This window comes from Artemia sp. Qi Xiang Cuo, chromosome 5, assembly GCF_049724085.1.
Source record: "Artemia sp. Qi Xiang Cuo chromosome 5, ASM4972408v1, whole genome shotgun sequence".
Taxonomy (NCBI): Eukaryota; Metazoa; Arthropoda; class Branchiopoda; order Anostraca; family Artemiidae; genus Artemia; species Artemia sp. Qi Xiang Cuo.
In genome coordinates, this window is record NC_142798.1 from 7715249 (window position 1) to 7734848 (window position 19600).

Here is a 19600-nt window from a genome sequence, read left to right on the forward strand (position 1 = left end):
TAAATTTTATTTGGTACTTAGGCATTATCTGGTACACGATGCTATATACTGTATAGGGAAATTCTAAAGGAAACCAGTCAAACGGGTTGGTACTGTTGCACTAATTGGTACAACAGCGCTATAGACCCTTGTAGAGTCTCTTCCTGATTTAAATTGTGTTAATAGATTAACCTAGCTATCAATATTTTTGTTGTAATAAAGCTTCCGCTTGTCACGGAATCCAAGCGATTTCCTTGAATATATGTTTAACTAGTAGTGTGAAAAGTGATTAGATTCCAAGAAAATTTTCATAAACCCGTAGAAAGATAAGTATATATTTGTGTGTTTAGCCCTTAGATAGAGAGAGTTGAACTTATGTATTACACGAGATACGTGTGTTGTTCTATCTATGGCTTTGAAATAAAGAAAGACTTTTTATATGAAATATCTATGGACTTGAATATCTAGCTCTGCGAAATGGTATACTAGTTTGTAAGCACCATTGGATGGATTCGCCCAACTATTTAAGAGCAACAAAACAAAGCTTACACTGTCCATGGAATGCAGTCATGGAGACCCGTAAAGCGGGTAATTGCTATCTAAATTAATCGCAAAGCGTGGTTTCTCATTGAATTTACAATATTTAAACCGTTGTTTTTTGGGGTTTAGGGGGGATGGTACCTAGGTTAGGTTACGTATTTAATATATGCTATGCTTTACCCCCATCCTCCTAATGTGCAAATATATAGCCCAAATTCGTTTCTAAACTATTAGATATTCATCCTATTTTTTTTGGATTAGCATCAACCAAACTTGACTTCTTTCGTGTGTACCATTAAGTACAACAGTACCAACGGGTATTTGCAATAGATAAATGGATCGCAAAGCGTAGTTTCTCATTATGTTTACAATATTTGAACTATTGTTTTTGGGGGTCTAGGGGTGGGGGAATGTACCTAGGTTAGGTTACGTATTTAATATATGATATGCTTTACCCCACCCCCTAATCTGCAAATATATAGCCTAAATTTGTTTCTAAACTATTATATTTTCATCCCATTTTATTTCAATAGCATTAATCAAACTTGACTTCTTTCGTGTGTACCATATAATCATAAGTACCTTTTATTTTTTGGCTTATTCAATTCGTGAATTGGTGCACCTGAACTGCGCAAAGGGAAAACAAACTAACTTTACTAAAAATCCAGTCCAAAATAAAACTTTTTTAGTCTGATCTTGCTAAGATCACTCTTAAAGTTCAATTGATAGGTTCTGTCTACACAGGAAGCGGGTAATTAATGTAACATTCTATGCATGCAAATTTCATACAAATAAGTGAAAATTAACTCAGGTTAGAACCTATCAGAATAGTAATGATGCAACGTGGAGTACAAGGTAAGGGGGAATGGAAGAAAGAGGTTAGGAAGTGCAAGAAAATATGTAATCCATGTTGGCTATAGCAACTAAGTTTGGAGACTCACAATTCGTCTTACGCTAAACCTGGACATCTACCCCTCCTTGAAGGGCAGTTCCAATGGACAGTTTTTGTATAGGCTCTAAATTTAAAATAAAGGATTGCATTTTTAAATGGCAAATCATTGACTCCATAAAATATTCTGAAACGCTAAATTGCTGACACGGTTTATATAATATACCAGTAAGTTTACCGCAGATGATTTCTGGCTCTTCATTCTCGGTGCGAACGAAAAGCTCCTCCCACTTATTTCTGCATTTATTGTCCACTTATTGGTTGAGCCAGCCAAGTGGTTTTGTCAGTACTTGTTCCGTAGGTGATTATTCTTTGTCTACCCGTGAAAAGATCTAATGCCGCTTATGTTTATATCTGCAAAAACGTTCTCTGGAGCACTCGCACCTCGGTCCGGGTTTTTATAATGGGTGAGATAGGGAAAGATCATGCTGGATAATTATATAAACTGTGATTGCTGAATACCATATAAATTTTTTGCTCAGTTTCATCACGCTGTCAAGGTCGTAACCCTGATTTTCATCAAAATAAAACTGACCTTTTTGGCGAAAATCAGTCACTACCGTATACTTAAAGCATTGGTGAATTAAATACAGGGGTAACTCCCATCACTATTGCTAAATCAGCTGCCTCTAATGATTATTAGAGTTTTCATTAGCATTAGTAGTTATATATGGACTGCCTGAATATCCTTATTCTTTCAGATTGTTTGCATAGCAGGTTCTACTTAACCTTAGAGGGTTTTCAAACCATCAAACCTTAAAATTTTTAAAAAATTTGTTAACATACATTAGTTTGCCAATATCTCTACTGAACATTTACTATATCTGTCCTATCTCCAGTAAAATAAGAGAAACAAAGACTCTTTGCTCCATCTTGACGGATTGCCCAGTCTATGTCATCTGATACATAATTGAGAATCCCATTGGCTCCGCCATACGTGGCACATTTCTTACCATACCTGGGAAATCTTTAACCAAATTCTTCCACCTCGAGCAACACATGGCGCCGTATAACCACTATACCGCTCAAAAGGGGTTTTGTGACATGGTGCACGCGGTAAGGTGGACACTATTTTTAAAAGTGGACAGCCCCTTCATCTACTAATTGTAAAATTGAAATACCTTTTTCATCATGAAAGTAAAGAATTTTCACCAAACAAATAAATATCTAAACAAAATTGAATGCGAATGCTGTGGTTGTAGTATGAGATTCATAGCGCTAATTAAAAGCATCACAGTAGGCTATTTTTGAAATGGCCAGGGAATAATAGACCAATTATAAAGGTACGATTACCGTTTGTAAGTATTGACATGTTTTCAATTTACTGTTATCGTATCTGTATTCCTAGAGGCTTTTTTTCAATTTATTGTTCTTCGCACGAGAAAAAATAATTCATTGCAGAGAGGCTTACATGCAGATATAGACTTTCCCCTTTTTAAAGGCTATATTGGCTTCTGAAGCTGTAATTCAGGGGTTTGAATTTTTTGAATTTTTTGTTGTAAAATTAAGAGAGACCGACTGAAAGCCATCTTGAAACCTGCTAAAACGTAGACCAAAAAGTTACTGGGTAAATTGTGTTGATGCAGTTTCTTTAAAAAATGGGGTTCCGCACTGTATTTTGTAGGTCTAAACATATTTAGATTCCGGTGTCTTCTGCCTGTCTTTTTCAAATGCACCTATACAAGGGGGAATTTCGGTCCCATCTGTTCCTAAATTTTAGGTTTATTTTGTAATTTTTTACGAAGAGTAAAACATTTTACAGTGAGTGTAAATCTAAATAAGAAAATGTCTAGCAAAAATGATTCGTTAACTTTCTTCTTACTGATACCGAAAGAATGCTGTTTTTTGGGCAATTTAACCAAAAGACTGATCATTTCTATAGACATTTATATGCCTTAGGACGGCTGCATTGCTGCCGTCGGCATTTTTGTTACCGATCCTTTTTTGACGCCCCAATGTGTATCCTACGCAGTACTATCCCATGCACCTCTAGAAACGCTCGGTAAAAAACGTCCAGCGTGTTTCGGGCCGTAGAGTATTGAAAAAACCGTATTGCAAATTACCGAAATGTGAACGCTGAAAGGTCGACAATGTTGGTTTAATCTACAAATGCTTTTTCGATAATAAGAATGACAAAGAGGCAGAGGCATGTCTGTAATATTGGGAGGGGGAGGCTTCTGGCCTGTTTTCCCTTTAGCTTGTTTTTACTAAAAGGCACACAAAAAGAATAAAAATCGACAAGAAAAGCTCAGTGTGTGTCGATTCTCCATAAATATTAATTCAGTTGAAGCATATCCGTTTAACGGACTGCCGTCATTATTTTAATTGAACGGTGGTCACAGGTGGCCTTTTCTGTCTTGCGAAATTTTCAAAGTTTGGCTAAGTGGGAGTTGTCTGTTCTGAATAAAAACTATTGTTTGTTCAACGAACCTAAATACAATAATGAGGACTGAAAGAATGAGTGAAAGCATATAGATCTTTTCAGGGTGGCTTTAAATCTCAAGCAATCGATCGCGACTTCCTTAAGGATCGTGACTGTTAAGATTGACCTTTGCTCATTTTCATTTGCTAGTTCCTTCACAAGCAGAAATAAATATTGGACATGGTATTAATGATACAATTTAGTTGTTCTAATCTTTTCCCAATAGTATCAATGATGGCCGGCGTTTACACTCCCCCCCACCCCACCCCTCCCACGTGGGAAATACTCCCCCCAGACCCCCCCCCTCCCCCTGCTGAAAATCCCATTACCCTCCGAAGAAAATACCCCCCCCCCCCTGGAAAATACCCTCCCTGGAAAATATCCCACCGTGGAAAATAACGCTTTCCAAATTTGAGAATTTATTTGAGTTTTTTTTTTTCCGTAGGGGGAAGGAATTTTGGTGCTTGAGTATTAGACTATATGCCACTCACTCAAGTTGACGCTGAGTAAAACTCGAGAAAAAATCGGTTTCTTCATTAGTTTTTTTCAGCTTAGCGTGAGACAAGACAAAGACAAGTGACAGAATAGATGGGAAAAATATTTCCCATAAAATAATTTGGGTTATATATTTGCACATAAGGAGGGTATAGTATTTGGACAGTTTGAAGTCAGAAAACAACTCTTACCTCATAATATGCAAAATAATTGTACCTAACCTATTTTGCAAGCAGACCTGCTATACTTGATACCTCCCGCCCCCCAATGTGCCAATATATAGCCCAAATTTGTTTCTAAAGTAACGAAGCAACCGGTTTGTTCTCGAGTTTTACACATCGTAAACCTGAGTGAGTGGCGTATAATACGCAAGTACCGGAATTTTTCATGAAGAGGGAGTGCCGGATTTCCCGGCATTATTTAAAAACTATTAGAAATTAAATTAAAAAAACAAGTTTTTTCACCTGCAAGTAAGGAGCAACACCAAACGAACAAAAATTATTATGTATATGAAAGGGGTTGCTTCCTCCTCAAGACCTCGCTATTTACGCTGAAGTTTTTTTTTAGAATTTTATAACAAAGCTTATTTTCTAAATAAACGGCCATTGTGTTTCAGAAATCGTTCTTAAAGAATTAGGACAAAAAGTCAAAACTGTAGCACAAAGAGCAAGGGCTTGTGGAACGGGCAACTCCTTTCATATACGTAATAATTTCTGTCAGTTCTAAGTTTTGATGTTGCTCAGTTGATTTATTTCATTGTTACTTTATAATTTCTGTCATTGTTACGTAATAATTTCTGTCAGTTCTATGTTTTGATGTTGCTCGGTTGAAAAAAACTTGTTTTTTTTAAATTTAATTTCTGATCGTTTCTAAATAATACCGGAAAATTCGAAAACTCTATGAAAAATTCCGGTACTTGTTTCACTTTTTTTTATATAAACACAAACACTTTCTAGCTTCCACGCACTTTCTAACAGCCAAATCGTCAATTCAACGTCCTATGCACCATCAATGGCTTTCGAGGATCTATATCCTTTATCCTTCATATTAACTTAAAAAAAAAAAAAAAAAAAAAAAAAAAAAAAATCAAATTAGCTCAGTTTCTTCCGTCAAAGCTCTTGCGTTTCGTTCTGTCTTACGGTCAGGTTGACACACTATATAAATATAATACAGTATGATCATTCCCTATCTCAACCATTATACAAAGCCGGACCGAGATGCAAATGCTTCGGAGAACATTTAAACAAGTATAAACATAAGCAACATTCGTTTTTTTTCGCGGGTAGACAAGTTAGATTTCTCTTGAACGCGAAACGTGGCTTCATCTTTGTAACACTAAATTTTAAAGAATCTAATTTAAAATTAATTTATTCCATTACATATATAAAAATCGATAATTAGTAGTGCAATGTTATTATTAAATGTTTTTTAGAAATCACAAGTAGGTTTCGAAGTCTTGAGTTTGTTTCAAAGGTATTTTGAGAAAGTTTCTGCGAAAATACGCGTTCCAGGGTAATATACATAGGACCGTTGATGACAGATTAAATGGGAGGAGCTGTTTGTGCACGCTGAGGAAGTAGTTGCCAAAAATCACTAATCTGTGATCTTACTGTTATATTATTTATATACAGTGGGTTGCCGTATGGTCTTAGGCAAGGATACCAAGTGTTTCGGAATTCAATGCAAAGGGGAGCACGGAATGCTAAAATCCAATGTGATGGATTCTTAAGGCTGAATAAAAAAGGTATTTATGTGTTATAGGAACCACACCAAAGAAGTGAAGTTAAGTTAATCCTAATGAAAATATACCAAAATTTGATATAAATAACCTGTAATACTTTAGTAACAAAATTATGGAAAATATAACAGAGAATTATGGAAAGCCGAACGCCCAGAATGCGTTGTATTAAATACCTAACCACCTCTATATATTAAATATTTAATTAAAATATACCTGCAAAGTAGTTTCTCTCACTCAGGCTAAGCTGATTATCTCCGAGGGGACGCAGAAACCGGTTTCATTACATATCAAGAAAAAAGTGTGGTCGCTATAACACGTAAGTACTTAAAAAATTTCAATTGTTTCAATAAATTGAAATAAAGGTGGCTTCCGTTGTCCTGTCATGGCACAATGGGTTTGATCTCAGCTTGGTAATACGGGACCCAGAGTTTGAGCATAAAAAATTGGCTAAAAAATTGGGCTAAGAAAAACTAGTTTGTTAAATAGAATTTGTTAGATAGAAGTTGCCAGAACGTCAATAAAGAGATAACTACTACTACTACTACTAACAAATCACCGCAGCACCAAGCCGCCTGAGGCCAACACAGCTACGCACGCTCCTCCTCCACACCCCAATCTATTCAAAGCCTCCCTTTTTACACCCACCCACGAAGTTCCCATTTCCTTTAAATCTTTCTTTATGACGTCCTCCCAACCCAGACGGGGATGACCTGCTTTCCGTTTAGCCCTAGATGGTTGGCCGAAAAGAACAATCTTCGGCAATCTCTCATCCTTCATCCGCACAACGTGCCCTAACCACCTCAACCTTTCTTTCATTATAGCCCTAGAGAGCGGTATTGAACCACATTCTTCGTATAGCCTATTGTTTGAAATACGGTCAGTCAGCCGGGTACCCAGAACAATCCTTAAGCAATTTCTTTGGAAAACAGCTAGCAAATCTTCATCCGCTTTTCGGAGCGTCCATGCTTCACAGCCATATTTGACCACTGTCATAACTGTAGCTTCTAATATTCTAATCTAGGTTTTCAGACTTATCTTCCTATTCTTCCAGACTTTTTTTTAACTAAGAAAAAACACCCTGAGCCTTGGCTATTCTATTGTTAACATCTTCACTGCTCCTACCATCTTTACCAATAATACTACCAGGGTAGCCTAAGTGAAGCTGCCCACGTGATCAATCTTTTCATTACCCGACGTCACCTTTTCATCTTCACTTATTCCTAGACTTAGTGACTTTGTCTTCCTAACATTAATTTTCAAACCAATTCTAGCACCCTGAACTCGCAAAACCTCTAAAACTTCATTCGTTTTGCTTAAACTTTCATCTAGGATGCTTAAATCATCAGCATAATCCAAGTCCAGGAGACTTTTTCCTCCCCATTTGATTCCGTGGTCTCCCATTGCCTTTCCTGTGCTCCTTAAAACAAAGTCCATCAAAATAATCCATATAAAGGGGGATAGAACACAATCCTGTTTAACTCCTGATTTAATACAAAACCAGCTGCTAACCTCATTTCCTACCTTCACCGCAGCAGTGTTATTCTCGTGCATAGCACTAATCACTTTAATGTATTTGTCTGGTCTACCATACAAGGATAAAACCTTTACTAAAGCTCTTCTATCAACAGAATCGAACGCTTGCTCATAATCTATAAAACTAAGGACCAAAGGTGTTTGAAAACTCAGGCACTTGTCAATTATTAGCCTAAGAGTGAAAATTTGGTCGACACATCCTCTACCTTTTCTAAAACCGCCCTGCTCTTCTCTTAAAACTTTGTCTACGGCATATCTCAGTCTAAAAAGTATCATATTACTAAGTAATTTGCTACCTAGAGAGACCAGACTAATACATCGATAATGACCACACTCACTTTTATCACCTTTCTTATAAAGTGGCTTAATTAAGGTTTTCCTAAAATCGTTAGGTACTTCCCCTTTTTCCAAAATAATATTCATAATCTTCAGTAACTTATTTCTAGCCTCAGAGCCACCATATTTAAGAAACTCATTTACCACCCTATCAGCACCTGGAGTCTTATTATTCTTTAATCCTTTTAGTACTGTTGCTAATTCCTCCTCACAAAACAAATCTTCCTTCACATCCAAGGTATCACAAACTTTTTCATTTTCCTTTATATTTTTTCATGCAACTCTATCTCGGTTAAGCAAGTTCTCAAAATGTTCGGCCCATCTCGCTTTAGTTTTTTCCTTATCGCTAATTGCGACCCCATTCCTATCTTTAACTGGGACAAGTCCGGATTGACTCCTCCCTCTCAATTTGTTAACATTCCAGTACAGTATTTTACTATTATGTCGTCTAGCTGCATCTTCCAGATCCTCGGCAATTTTATCCATGGCCCCCACTTCACACCTCCTTAGTTCATATTGCAATTCTTTCTCCACTTTCTTTACATGTTTTTTGTTTTCATACGATATATCACTCAGATAATTCTTGTACAAGTCCTTTCTTCTGTCTATTAACCATATAGCTTTTTCACTATTATTCCTAACTGCAGTTGTATTTTTCTTCCCTAATACATCATCAGCAACTCCACTAATTGTTTTGCTAAAATTATTCCATCCATTTTCCACATTGTCAAATTTTAAACTCCCTAGTTTAGTATTCAACTGTTCCTGGAAATTTTCTCTCAAATTCTCATCCTGAAGTCTACCAACATCATAACTTCCCGGGAGGTCGCTACCCTTCCGATATTTCAGCTTTTAATTAACCCTAGACACTACTAGATGGTGATCTTTACTTTTAAGATCAATAACAACACTCCTATATACCCTAGTATCTCTTATTGATCCTGCCAGTCTTCGGTTTACTATAACATAATCAATAAGGTCTGCTGTCTTACCATCACGTGAATACCATGTTAACTTATGAGCCATTTTATAACCAAACACCGTATTGATTATAGATTGTTATACCTACAAAATTGCAAAAGTCTGTATCCATTACTGTTTTCTTTTCCTACACCAAATTCACCTAGGCTGGGAAACCATCTATCCCTATTTCTAACGACCTGGGCGTTAACATCTCCCAGTAATAACATCATATTTCTACCTGGGTCCCTGTCTATTTGCTCCTGTAACTATAAGTAAAATTCATCTGAGTCACTAGTATCTCCGACAGTCAGTTCTACAGGGGCATATACTACTATAACTGATATCGTGAACTTTTTAGTCATAAAATGAGCAATTAGTATTCTATTATTAATACCTTCCCAGCCTAAACAAGACTTAGCAGCTTCCTTATTCATCACGAGCCCCACTCCCTGTCTATGTACCCCATCCTTCCTGCCTGAGTGAACAAATTCTATATCACCTAATTTCATGCTTCCTACCCCTGGGATATGAGTTTCTGAAACTCCTAATAAATCCAGTTCGAACGTCAATACAATAACGTCAATAAAGAGACAAATAAAGTACCTGTGCTGCCAACATGAATTTCAAATCACATTCACAAATTTTCTATTGTATAGATACAGTTTTCAAATCGAAATGTGCTGAACAATAATTACTGTTATTGCAAACAAAAATGAAAATTAAATGTATGGAAGGCTAAAGAATATGAAATATTTGACTACTTTAAAAAAACAACTAAAAAATTGGGCTAAGAAAAACTTAGTTTTTTTAAATAGAATTTTTCGTTAATGACCTTGAAACTCTGTACCAGAATGTTATTAAACAAAATATAAAGTTGTTTTAAGTATATAAAGTTTTGTAAATTTCAACCATGAATGCTTCTGAGCAAACTGGGCTTTAAATATGGACGTTTTTTTTAAATTAATAATTATTCATCCAAGCTCACCACTTTATTCTTATGTTTTACATAACTACCTCTATTTATATATATTTGTGAACCAGAACGGAACCAAAATGATTGTAAATTTCTTTGTATGTCCTCAGTTAGCTATTCAATAATTTCCTGTTGTAAGTTTAATTACATCTTTTGATTAAACTTAATACATCTGAAATGCATCTTTTGGGGTAAACCTCGCACTGACAGGCTATACTACACAATGCAATACAGTTCTCCAGTAAAAAAAAAAAAATATAAAAAGCGAACATAACAGACAAATAGTTTAGCCATATTCAAAAGGCATGTAAAGCTTCTTCCAGATTGGGATCGATAGCCTTAAAATTGGAGTGCATAACGCAGCAAACCAACGCATTATCTGACGTAATGAGTCACCCAAGCAGAGAACCACGAGAAGCTAAATGGCTCTGATTAAATGTTGCAAAAACGAGAATCCGCAAGTAACTCAGCAGTATTTGCAGTATTGGCATAACGAGGTACTTTGTGTAGAAAATGATGGGGGTCGTTATATGCTACTTGAAGAGGACTTAGACCATGAAACTTCAGATTGAAAGGAAGAGACAGTAAAAAAATATTGACATGATAAAAAGTAAAAAAAAGATTGTTGACTTGATCAATTACTAAACCAACGGGGCAGCAGGGTGCCTCTGAGTAGATGAAGCGTCACTAGCCAATTTTTGTTGTGGGGGAGGGGTGGGGGTGAGGTTGACTGCTCTGGGTAATGTTGATTTTAAAATAACTCAGTTATTTGCTTTTACCGACTGAAACTGAACTTCCTTTATGGATTTTACGTCATATATTTCCACCAGGTCATTTACGTAATAAAAAAAACTGACCCAGTAAAATAGCAGCTCTTTGCGCCACTATTTTATCGGCTCAAATCTTCTTACAAGACTGGCTTAAACTTTGAGGGGGCGCCCTCCTCTGCCCCATCTATTACGCCCCTCCTTCTGAGACAGTGGCGTTCCTAATCCCTCTTGCACCCAAGGTAAAATCTTCGTTAGCCCCCCTCCCGGTCTCCCAAAAACGCTAAGGCCAAGTTTCCACGTATGTGTAGATTTTAATTCGTCTATGCTTGTCACATGTATTTTACCTTCTGTATGAATCCCATCTCGTAAAAAAGGGAGTACATCGTTTTGGAGGCGATACTCCCTTCCATTTCTTCTCCCCTAACTTATTAACCTCTCCTTTCAGCATGGTATTTTCCCAAATTGTCTCAAGCGCGGTCGAGTTAACATATTAGTTTAGAGTGGGACACGAAATGATCGAGCCAACAATCAGCCAATTTCTCTATTGTCTGTTTAGCAAACATTTTTGAGAAGGCGATGCTTTCTCGACTTAATAATTTTTCTACTTCTAAAGGTTTTTTTTTCATCATTTTCAATTTGGTTTCTGAATATTCAGCTGAGCATACTTGCACAGTTTTATTGAACTATCTTCACCTTGCATTAAACTGCCTTTTGATAAACTACCTATGAATGTTCGTAAAGCCTTCGATTCAGTAACCCACAGTATTCTCCTCTCTAAGATTTCTCCTTTTGTTGTAAGAGATATTGTCTTCTTTTGGTTGAAGTCTTACATGTCTGGTAGAATAATTTCTGTTAATCCGCTTTCTCGTTCACCCTCAAATGTTGACCATGGGGTCCCTCAAGGGTCAATTTTAGGGCCAGTATTGTTCTTAATGTATGTAAATGACCTAATTTTTGCTGCTAGAAATGAGAATCCACTATATTGTTGTCGACTATATCATTCAACATTCCCCCGTGCCTTAAACCCTAGGTTGCCTTCATTGTACTCTCTTGTTGGGTAAGTATTTGAAATCTGTTGAATCTGTGTTCTGTGGTGGACTAGTTAATTGATTTTTGCCTTGAGATGCGTGACACAGGGTTAGATCCTAGCTGCCACAGGACTGACGCAAAGACCTTTGCGGTTGAGAAGTGTCGTTGATTAATGAAAGTCTCTTGAGTCACATAATTTTAAAGTGAATTACCGGTTTCTCTGCGACTATATAGACACGTACAAACATAGCATCTTGTAAATTAAAGGATTTTTATTAATTTTTTCATTATTTTTGCTCTTGTTCCTGGTGTTCTAGTCTTATGAAATTTCGTCTTTTTTCGCTACCTTTCAGGGAAACCTTTCTAACGTCATATCAAGTTTGCACACTTCATACAGAATGAAAGGTTTAGAACAGTGTTGCCAGGTGTCTCGTTTAAATTGCGCCGCCATAAAGTAAAAATGCGCCAAAAGCACCATTTTCGCAAATGCGCTCTATCTGGCAGCACAGGTTTGGAAAGGAATAAAATATTTGAAAGAACCAAGAATAATTAAAGCGGGGTACAGACCTCACACCTCTTGATTCGTATATAATTATAGATGTGTCTTACCCTAGTTACCGCATCATATAATTCTGATTTTACTGAGAGTGTGGGGATGGAAGTAAAACGAAGAATTATACTTGGTGTATGGTACAGCCTAAAAAAAAGGTTTTTTTTTCGTAAGAATTGCTAAGCTTCTAAGTTTGAAAGATCTGTGTTTTCAGCATTATTTTGCTCTTTCTATGCGATTTTTATTTTATTTTTTACTTTTGATTTATGCATGGTTATTATTTCAGTGAATAGTACCAACACCGAGCACGACGATACCTGGAGTGTTCCGAGTGACTGGGAAGATGAGCAACCCAAACCATTTTATGTTAAAACGTTTCGTGATCGGGTTCTGGCTGAACAACACAAGCAACCTACCTCTCTCTATGACATTCGGCAATCAGCACGTGACTCATTCGGAAAGGATGATGGTATTTTAGAAAATTCTGTTTCGAAAGAAATAAAAATTAATCGAAAGCCAACAAAAAAGGTTGAAAGATCGAAAAGTTTCCTTATTGCTGGTTTCAAAGATGGGCATACAGTAAAAAATGCCTTGAAAAAAAGTGCGTCTATTTTATATCCAAATTGGTTGTCAAAAAAATCAGTTTCCCGGAAGATAGCAGAAACGAATTCAGTGACAATAAAAAGAGGATTTGACAATTGTAAAGAGTTTATTGACACATTTGATCACATGCCTCAGAAAAGTAAGTCGAGGACAAGCAGTGCATATCATTCTGATGAATATCCAACTAATTTAGACATTGAAGGGAACAGTGACTATGATCATCCCTCATCCCAGGTCAAGAGTGTATATCATAAAAGTAATCAGTTCAAAAGTGATCAAAGTTTTGATCTAGCAAGCGCAAATAGAATAGGGATCCCTGACGATGGTACTTCTTCTTCTTTAGAAAGGCGGTGGCGAAGTATGACGACATTGAATCAGAATATAGCCCAAAGAGAAGGAACTGATGAGGTAAGGAGAAGGGTATTGCCTCAACCGGGGTCAAAGTCTAGAGCAAGGTCATTCTATTTAGTTGAAGATATTTTAAAAGAGGCCAGTTTTGACTTCGAAAAAAAGTCACGATCAAACCAATCTCTGAATAATATTCGTCATTCTTTCCGTGGGAAATCGCGACATGGAGAATCCGAAGAATCTCTTAGTAGAAGCCCACCTCCGATTCCGCCAAGAAGATTAAACCGTCCGGCTCAGCCCCTTGGCGACTTTTCTCCTCCAGACTTATCACCAGCAGACGACAATTCTGAATCTAATTCATCTGAGCGCCATTGGCCTTCAGAACCACCATCTACTAAGCCAAAAGAAAACTTAAGCCGAAGTGAGCATCTTGAAACAGGCAGCTCATCAATTCCTATGGATCCCTTGCTCCTTGAGCGCTTACTTAAGGATCGTATGGCCTGGCGTTTATATCCAGTATACTATCATGATTGGGCTCTGCCGCCTCTGCTGCTTGTTGACTGTGGTTGCTCACACTGTAAATTGCTCTCTCGTGGAAGTCGCGTTCATGCCAAGGTTAGAACAATTTCTTCTCTTTCTCGGTGATGGTAAAGAAGAAAAAAATTAGGTTTATATAGGAATTGTAGAGTAATTCTTCTTATCTCAAATGAAGAAGAAGAAAAATTATGTAAACGTTAGCAGGGGTAATCTGGGTCTATTTTCTTAGATGTGTTGGTTTCAAGTTGAGAAGGCTGTGACCGCAAACAGTAGCTCTTCCTTTTATCTGCCATTAAATAAATACGGGAATGGGAACCACAATGATACAATTAACAAAAGGTAAAACAACGAGGAGCTAATTTAAGAGTCAATTTTTTTTCTAAATTAGTATTTCGCCTCTATATTTAAGAGCAACAGATTACATCGCTAACGGAGAGACAAATAATATAAGACTTGCAATAAAATACGTGATTATTAACACTAAAAAAACAAAACTAAATCATCACTACAGGGAAATCCAACCAGGACTGAGACTACTACTACTTCTAACAACTTACCGCAGCACCAAGCCACCTGAGGCCGACACAGCTACGCACGCTCCTTCTCCATCCCAATATATTGAAAGGCTCTCTCTGTACACCCTCCCAGGAAGTTCCCATTTCCCTTAAATCTTTCTTTATGACATCCTCCTACCCCAACCGCGGACGACCTTTTTTTAGTTTAGCCCGAAACGGTTGGCCGAAAGGGACAATCTTCGGCAATGTGTCATCCTTCATCCGCAGAACGTGCCCTAGCCATCTCAACCTTTCTCTCATTATTGCCCTAGAAAGCGGGATTCAACCACACTTTTTGTACGGCCTACTGTTTGAAATACGGTTAGTCAGCTGAGTACCCAGAACAATCCATAGACGATTCCTCTGGAAAAAAACAGTTCATTCAGACAAAAACAAGTAAGGAGCACGTTTTTAATATGGTCTTTGTTTTCTTGACAGGTAGGGTAACCTAAAATGTCTTTAATACAGGTCATTGATGCTAACTACGGGTTTTGCTACGTAATATGTTAATTCATTTTTAATTAGATTTTTCTATAATATGCTGAGCGAGCTTTCTCCTAAATCTCTATTGAAACAAGCAAGGGCGGATCCAGGATTTTTTTCGGGGGGGGGGGGGGTTACAAGCTTTTGACTCAGTTTTGACTAATTTTACTGATTTTTACCTAGGTTTTACTAATTGTCGACTTATTTTCGACTCGGTCAAAAATTTCGGGGGGGGGGGGGGTTCACCGACTATATTTATTTAAATTTTTCAGCAATAACTTAAGCAATGGAGAAACATAGTATACTTTTTTTTAGAGAAGGAGACAAAAGATTTTTTGCCCTTCATCCAAGCATATTTTTTAAGTTTCCTTGCCCCCCCCCTGAAAGTTTCAACTCGATCCCCCAGCCGTCAGACCAGGTTACACTTACAAAACTTCGCATAAAATATGTCACCTTTTAATAAAACTAGTGGATGCATATAATCTCCATAGCCAGATATACTCTCTTGTCTTTAGGCTTCTAGCGTAACAAAAAAACAACAACAAACAAATGTATGCTCTCTTGTGAGCATCCAATTGACTGGCACACGTATTCCAGAAAAATCCGTAGGTGACTTTTACACTACGAACGTGATTTTCTATACTAAGTAATAATCTAAGTTAATCAAAAACCAAAAAAGTTCTTTCTCACTAAGTAAATTTAAAATCCACAAAGCATCATAAGTATCTTCAAACATCATCACAATTATCATAAGCAAGTTGTTTAAAAATTAAAAATGTGGGATGATGATGGAGATTCAAGCTGTGATCAAGCGTGAAAGGCTTTCAAGGAATGTTTTAAAAACTTGCTTTCATAATTTATTAATTGCTTGTCCTGAAATTCTTGTTTGTTACTGGTATATTGACTTTTCTATAACATAGCATAAAATTACGTAACGTAACATTCAAAGCAGAGCTCGAGTCCACTACAGCACCGCCTGCGTCATAACGTAACATAAAATTACATAGCGTAAATTCCAAGCAGAGCTCGAGTCTACTAAAGCACTGCCTACGTCACGGACAACATTTGCTGAGTGCATAAAAGTTCTACGGCAAACTGTGAAAGAACCCGTTGCATAGTCTCACGTAATCGTTTTCAGGCTAGGGATTGGCTGAGTGTTACAGACACTTACCAATTAAATAAAGTAAGATTCCTATACTAAAGTAAGATAAATTTTCTAATTGATTTTAGTTGATTGAATTTCTACAGGCGAATTTATTTCATTGGAGGTAGCGGAAACTGGCGATAAATGGAACAACGGTATTTCAATGTCTCTATTCAAAGATGATAATGAAATTTTATATGTTGTAGTATCAAAAAAAAGTTGTGTTTTTGGCTATGACCTATGTTTTTGCATATTTTTTAGTTTATTTAAATCATTCAACAAAAAATTGTCCTTGCAAAAAGTTAAAAAACTACGTTTTCGCTATCCTCTTAAAGTGTTAAAATTTTAGCAGCTGGACTGGTGTAAGCTTTTTCAAGCTAAGAGCAGCTGTATTTAAGCAGTACGTGCCTGTTTTATGCATGTCTTTCATATAGGAATTTTGTCTATAATGCTCCTGCTGGAGAATTTTAGCTGGCTTATCCAAGTTTGGAAGATCGACTTAACAAAACCAAACATTTACCTTATCTTTTGTAGAAACAATTTTGTTATTCAGTTTTATAACATAATCATTATCAAGATAAAATAATTATTCAGGTTGATAGAAAGTTAAAATATTTTTTACTTAAAATTTAAAACATACTGAATTTGTGTAATTACTTGCTATTAAACCGTTCATCATAATGACTTTAAGTAAAGACCTACATTTCTCAATAGAAAACGAACTTCTTTTAAAACATAATTTTTATAACAATATATATATATTGTGGGGTGGAGCACCGAAAAGTGTAAATTATCCTTTTATTTTAGTTCCAAAATTTCAAACTTTCCATGAGAGCTCCTTAAGACCAATAGAAATGAAAGAATCTATACTTTTAGCTTCCCATTATTTGGACAAGTGTAGTTGGACTAAACTTGTAATTTGGATGTTGAGACGTTACTAATCTCCTTTTATTGAAGAAAGGGTGATTTCTGGAAAAAAGCGATATTTTTTAAAATATCAATTTAAAATGCTAAACTCAAGAGAAAAAATAAGGGAGTTGAGTGGGTGGCAACCCCCATAATACTTAGGACAATCCTATCCCATTGTGTTAAGCGAAGCTAAACAAGGCCTTTCATTATAGAAGCATTGCCAAGGAAAAGTTTACACTTGAGCGTACAAAGCCATTGGTTGAAGGGTTTATTAGAATAACCCCCTCCTTAAAACTATAACCCCTCCTGATAGAATAACCCCCTCCTTAAAATGGATATTGTCTATAGGAAGTTTACAACCCCTTGCCATAAGCATTAAGACACTATGTGTAGCCTTTTGTATTAACAATCTTATGAATTCACTAAAAAGATCCCCTTATTCCTTTTTAATAATTTTCTAACAATCTATGTTTGCGTGTTTATATAAAAAAGGATTCACAATTAAGGTTTTTGATCTTTTAAATTTTCCCATGGAATCAAGGTTTTCCGTCAAAGAAATGACCTGTAACAAGGGATCATAAAGATGTAGCAAATTTTGGCTAATGAACTTCAAAAATGGCATGAAAAAATTGGTAATATAGTAGCTGATTCGTTCTGCATAGGAAATGTTCAATTTCCAAAGCTCTGCATTTCTATTTATCTATCTCAGCGGGTCGTGAGAACTCGACTCTACCCCGCAAAAATTACGAATGATTACTGAGAATGGAGCCGTGCAGTTTATTTGATCACACTTCTGTTTTTATTTGAACCATTATTATTATGTTTAAAATTTAGACAAATAGACAATTTTTAGATTTTAAATATATTTAAAAGTTTAGAACACTATACTATGTACATCATGAAGGTCTCTGGTATTTTTATAACTATTGTCTGCAATGTCGTGGAGTTATCGGGTCGCAAGAATTTAATTTCAGGGAAAGGGTCACAAAGTGACAACACCGTCCTCTGTTATTACTAGACTGTTATTACCTTCTGTGTCTAAGCATTTTATCACGTTTCTTTTTCTCATAGCCATTATGACAATTGTACGCTAACGTCCTTAGTGACTAAGAACGTTAATATAAAGTTCCGGGGAACAGGCTCAAAAAGTGACAACTCCCTTTTAAAAATTGATATTTTTAATTATATTGAGGTTAATAATAGGGCTTAGTTCAAATACCGAGGTTGCGATATACTATCTATGATTTACAATTTATAGGTTTTACATCTAGTATGTTAGAATTTACAGACTTTCAATCATTAATGGTAAAACTAAAGGATGCCAAATATTTCATGTATTATATATAAATTATCATTGATTTTATTTATTAATTATATATAATTATGTAAATTATATATATATATATATATATATATATATATATATATATATATATATATATATATATATATATATATATATATAATATACAATATTGTAGACATAATGCTATATATTATTTAGCCTATATAATATTATTATTTATAGATTATAATGTATTATTGATTAAATTTCCTTTTTACTCTTCCCTGCATTTATGGTAAAGGCTGTCGAGCAGCTGGTAAGGTGTGCTTCAAGGACGCATATGTTCGGAATGGGTCGACCAACTTATGCCACGTTCTCAGAAATTCTTTGTTAAGTAGGAAGAATCTCTGAGAGCAAAATCAAATAACAAGATAATTTGGCGAAGATCACACCCCTCTAGAAAAATATTAGATCATTAGCACGAAACTAGAATTGTAGCGGGATATTTTTTATATTTTTATCAGTGGCAATGAGGACGGTGCTTGAACTGTGGACTAGTCTCCACTCATAAATTTTTCTCCTTTCTTTAAGCCATGTGCCATGCGCCACCCTCTTACGGTAGTGTTTCTTTTTCTGCCGAGACAGTCTCAACAGATCAGGATTTTAAACACATGTGGAGCGCTAACATGGTCATTTCTACCACCACTATTTTTGAGTAACATATGAATAAATGATTGAATAATTTTATTTAATACTCCTGAATATAGGAGGATTGAAATATATATATTTTTTTTAGTCAACTCTTTTTTTTAGCTTCAGACTTCATTTGCAGACTTCATTCTAGACTTCATTAATAGACTTCATTCTTACTAATTGCATACTTACCTGTACAACATTCGCATGATTAGATTCGTTCCAATAATGGATAGCTTCTAAGGCTTTCCATGATTCATTTTCTATGACTATGACCGTTTATTATGACTGATATAATCAATAAATTGATTTGTTGTATTATTTTTGCAGTAGAAATACACTTTGGACATTATTAGACAACAGATTGGAGCACATTAGGTCGGACCAATTTTTTTCGGGGGCGGGGTGGGGGTGGGGGGGCTGGGGTACAAAAAACTTTTTAAAATGCACCAAAATTTTGTTTATTACGTTTTTGTTACTTTTTTACCTGTACAATTTTTTTTTGGGGGGGGGGGGGAGTGGCCGTCGAGGCCCCGTAACCCCCCGCCCTCTTGCTCTGACATATCGTTGAGATACCTACTCCAAAGGAGTTCTTCAATCATCATAAAAATTACAGCTTTTTTAAATAATTGTCTAATTTCTATCTGTCTTGGCTTTTCTCTGTCTACAGTTAGCCATGTCTTGATGCAACCTATGCAACCTACTACAAAATACTTGATAACTTCAATTCATTTCATTTATTTAAGCATGTAATTAATACGTTT

General features: G+C 36.0%; 1 protein-coding gene across 1 annotated transcript in view; it reads left to right on the forward strand.

Moving 5' to 3' along the window:
- Positions 1-19600, forward strand: part of LOC148951764 (uncharacterized) — a 243061-nt gene that overhangs the window by 43589 nt on the left and 179872 nt on the right. The window contains exon 2 of the mRNA XM_089089323.1: positions 12567-13846. Within this exon, the coding sequence (XP_088945449.1) occupies positions 12567-13846 (1280 nt within the window). The remainder of the gene's footprint in view (positions 1-12566; positions 13847-19600) is intronic.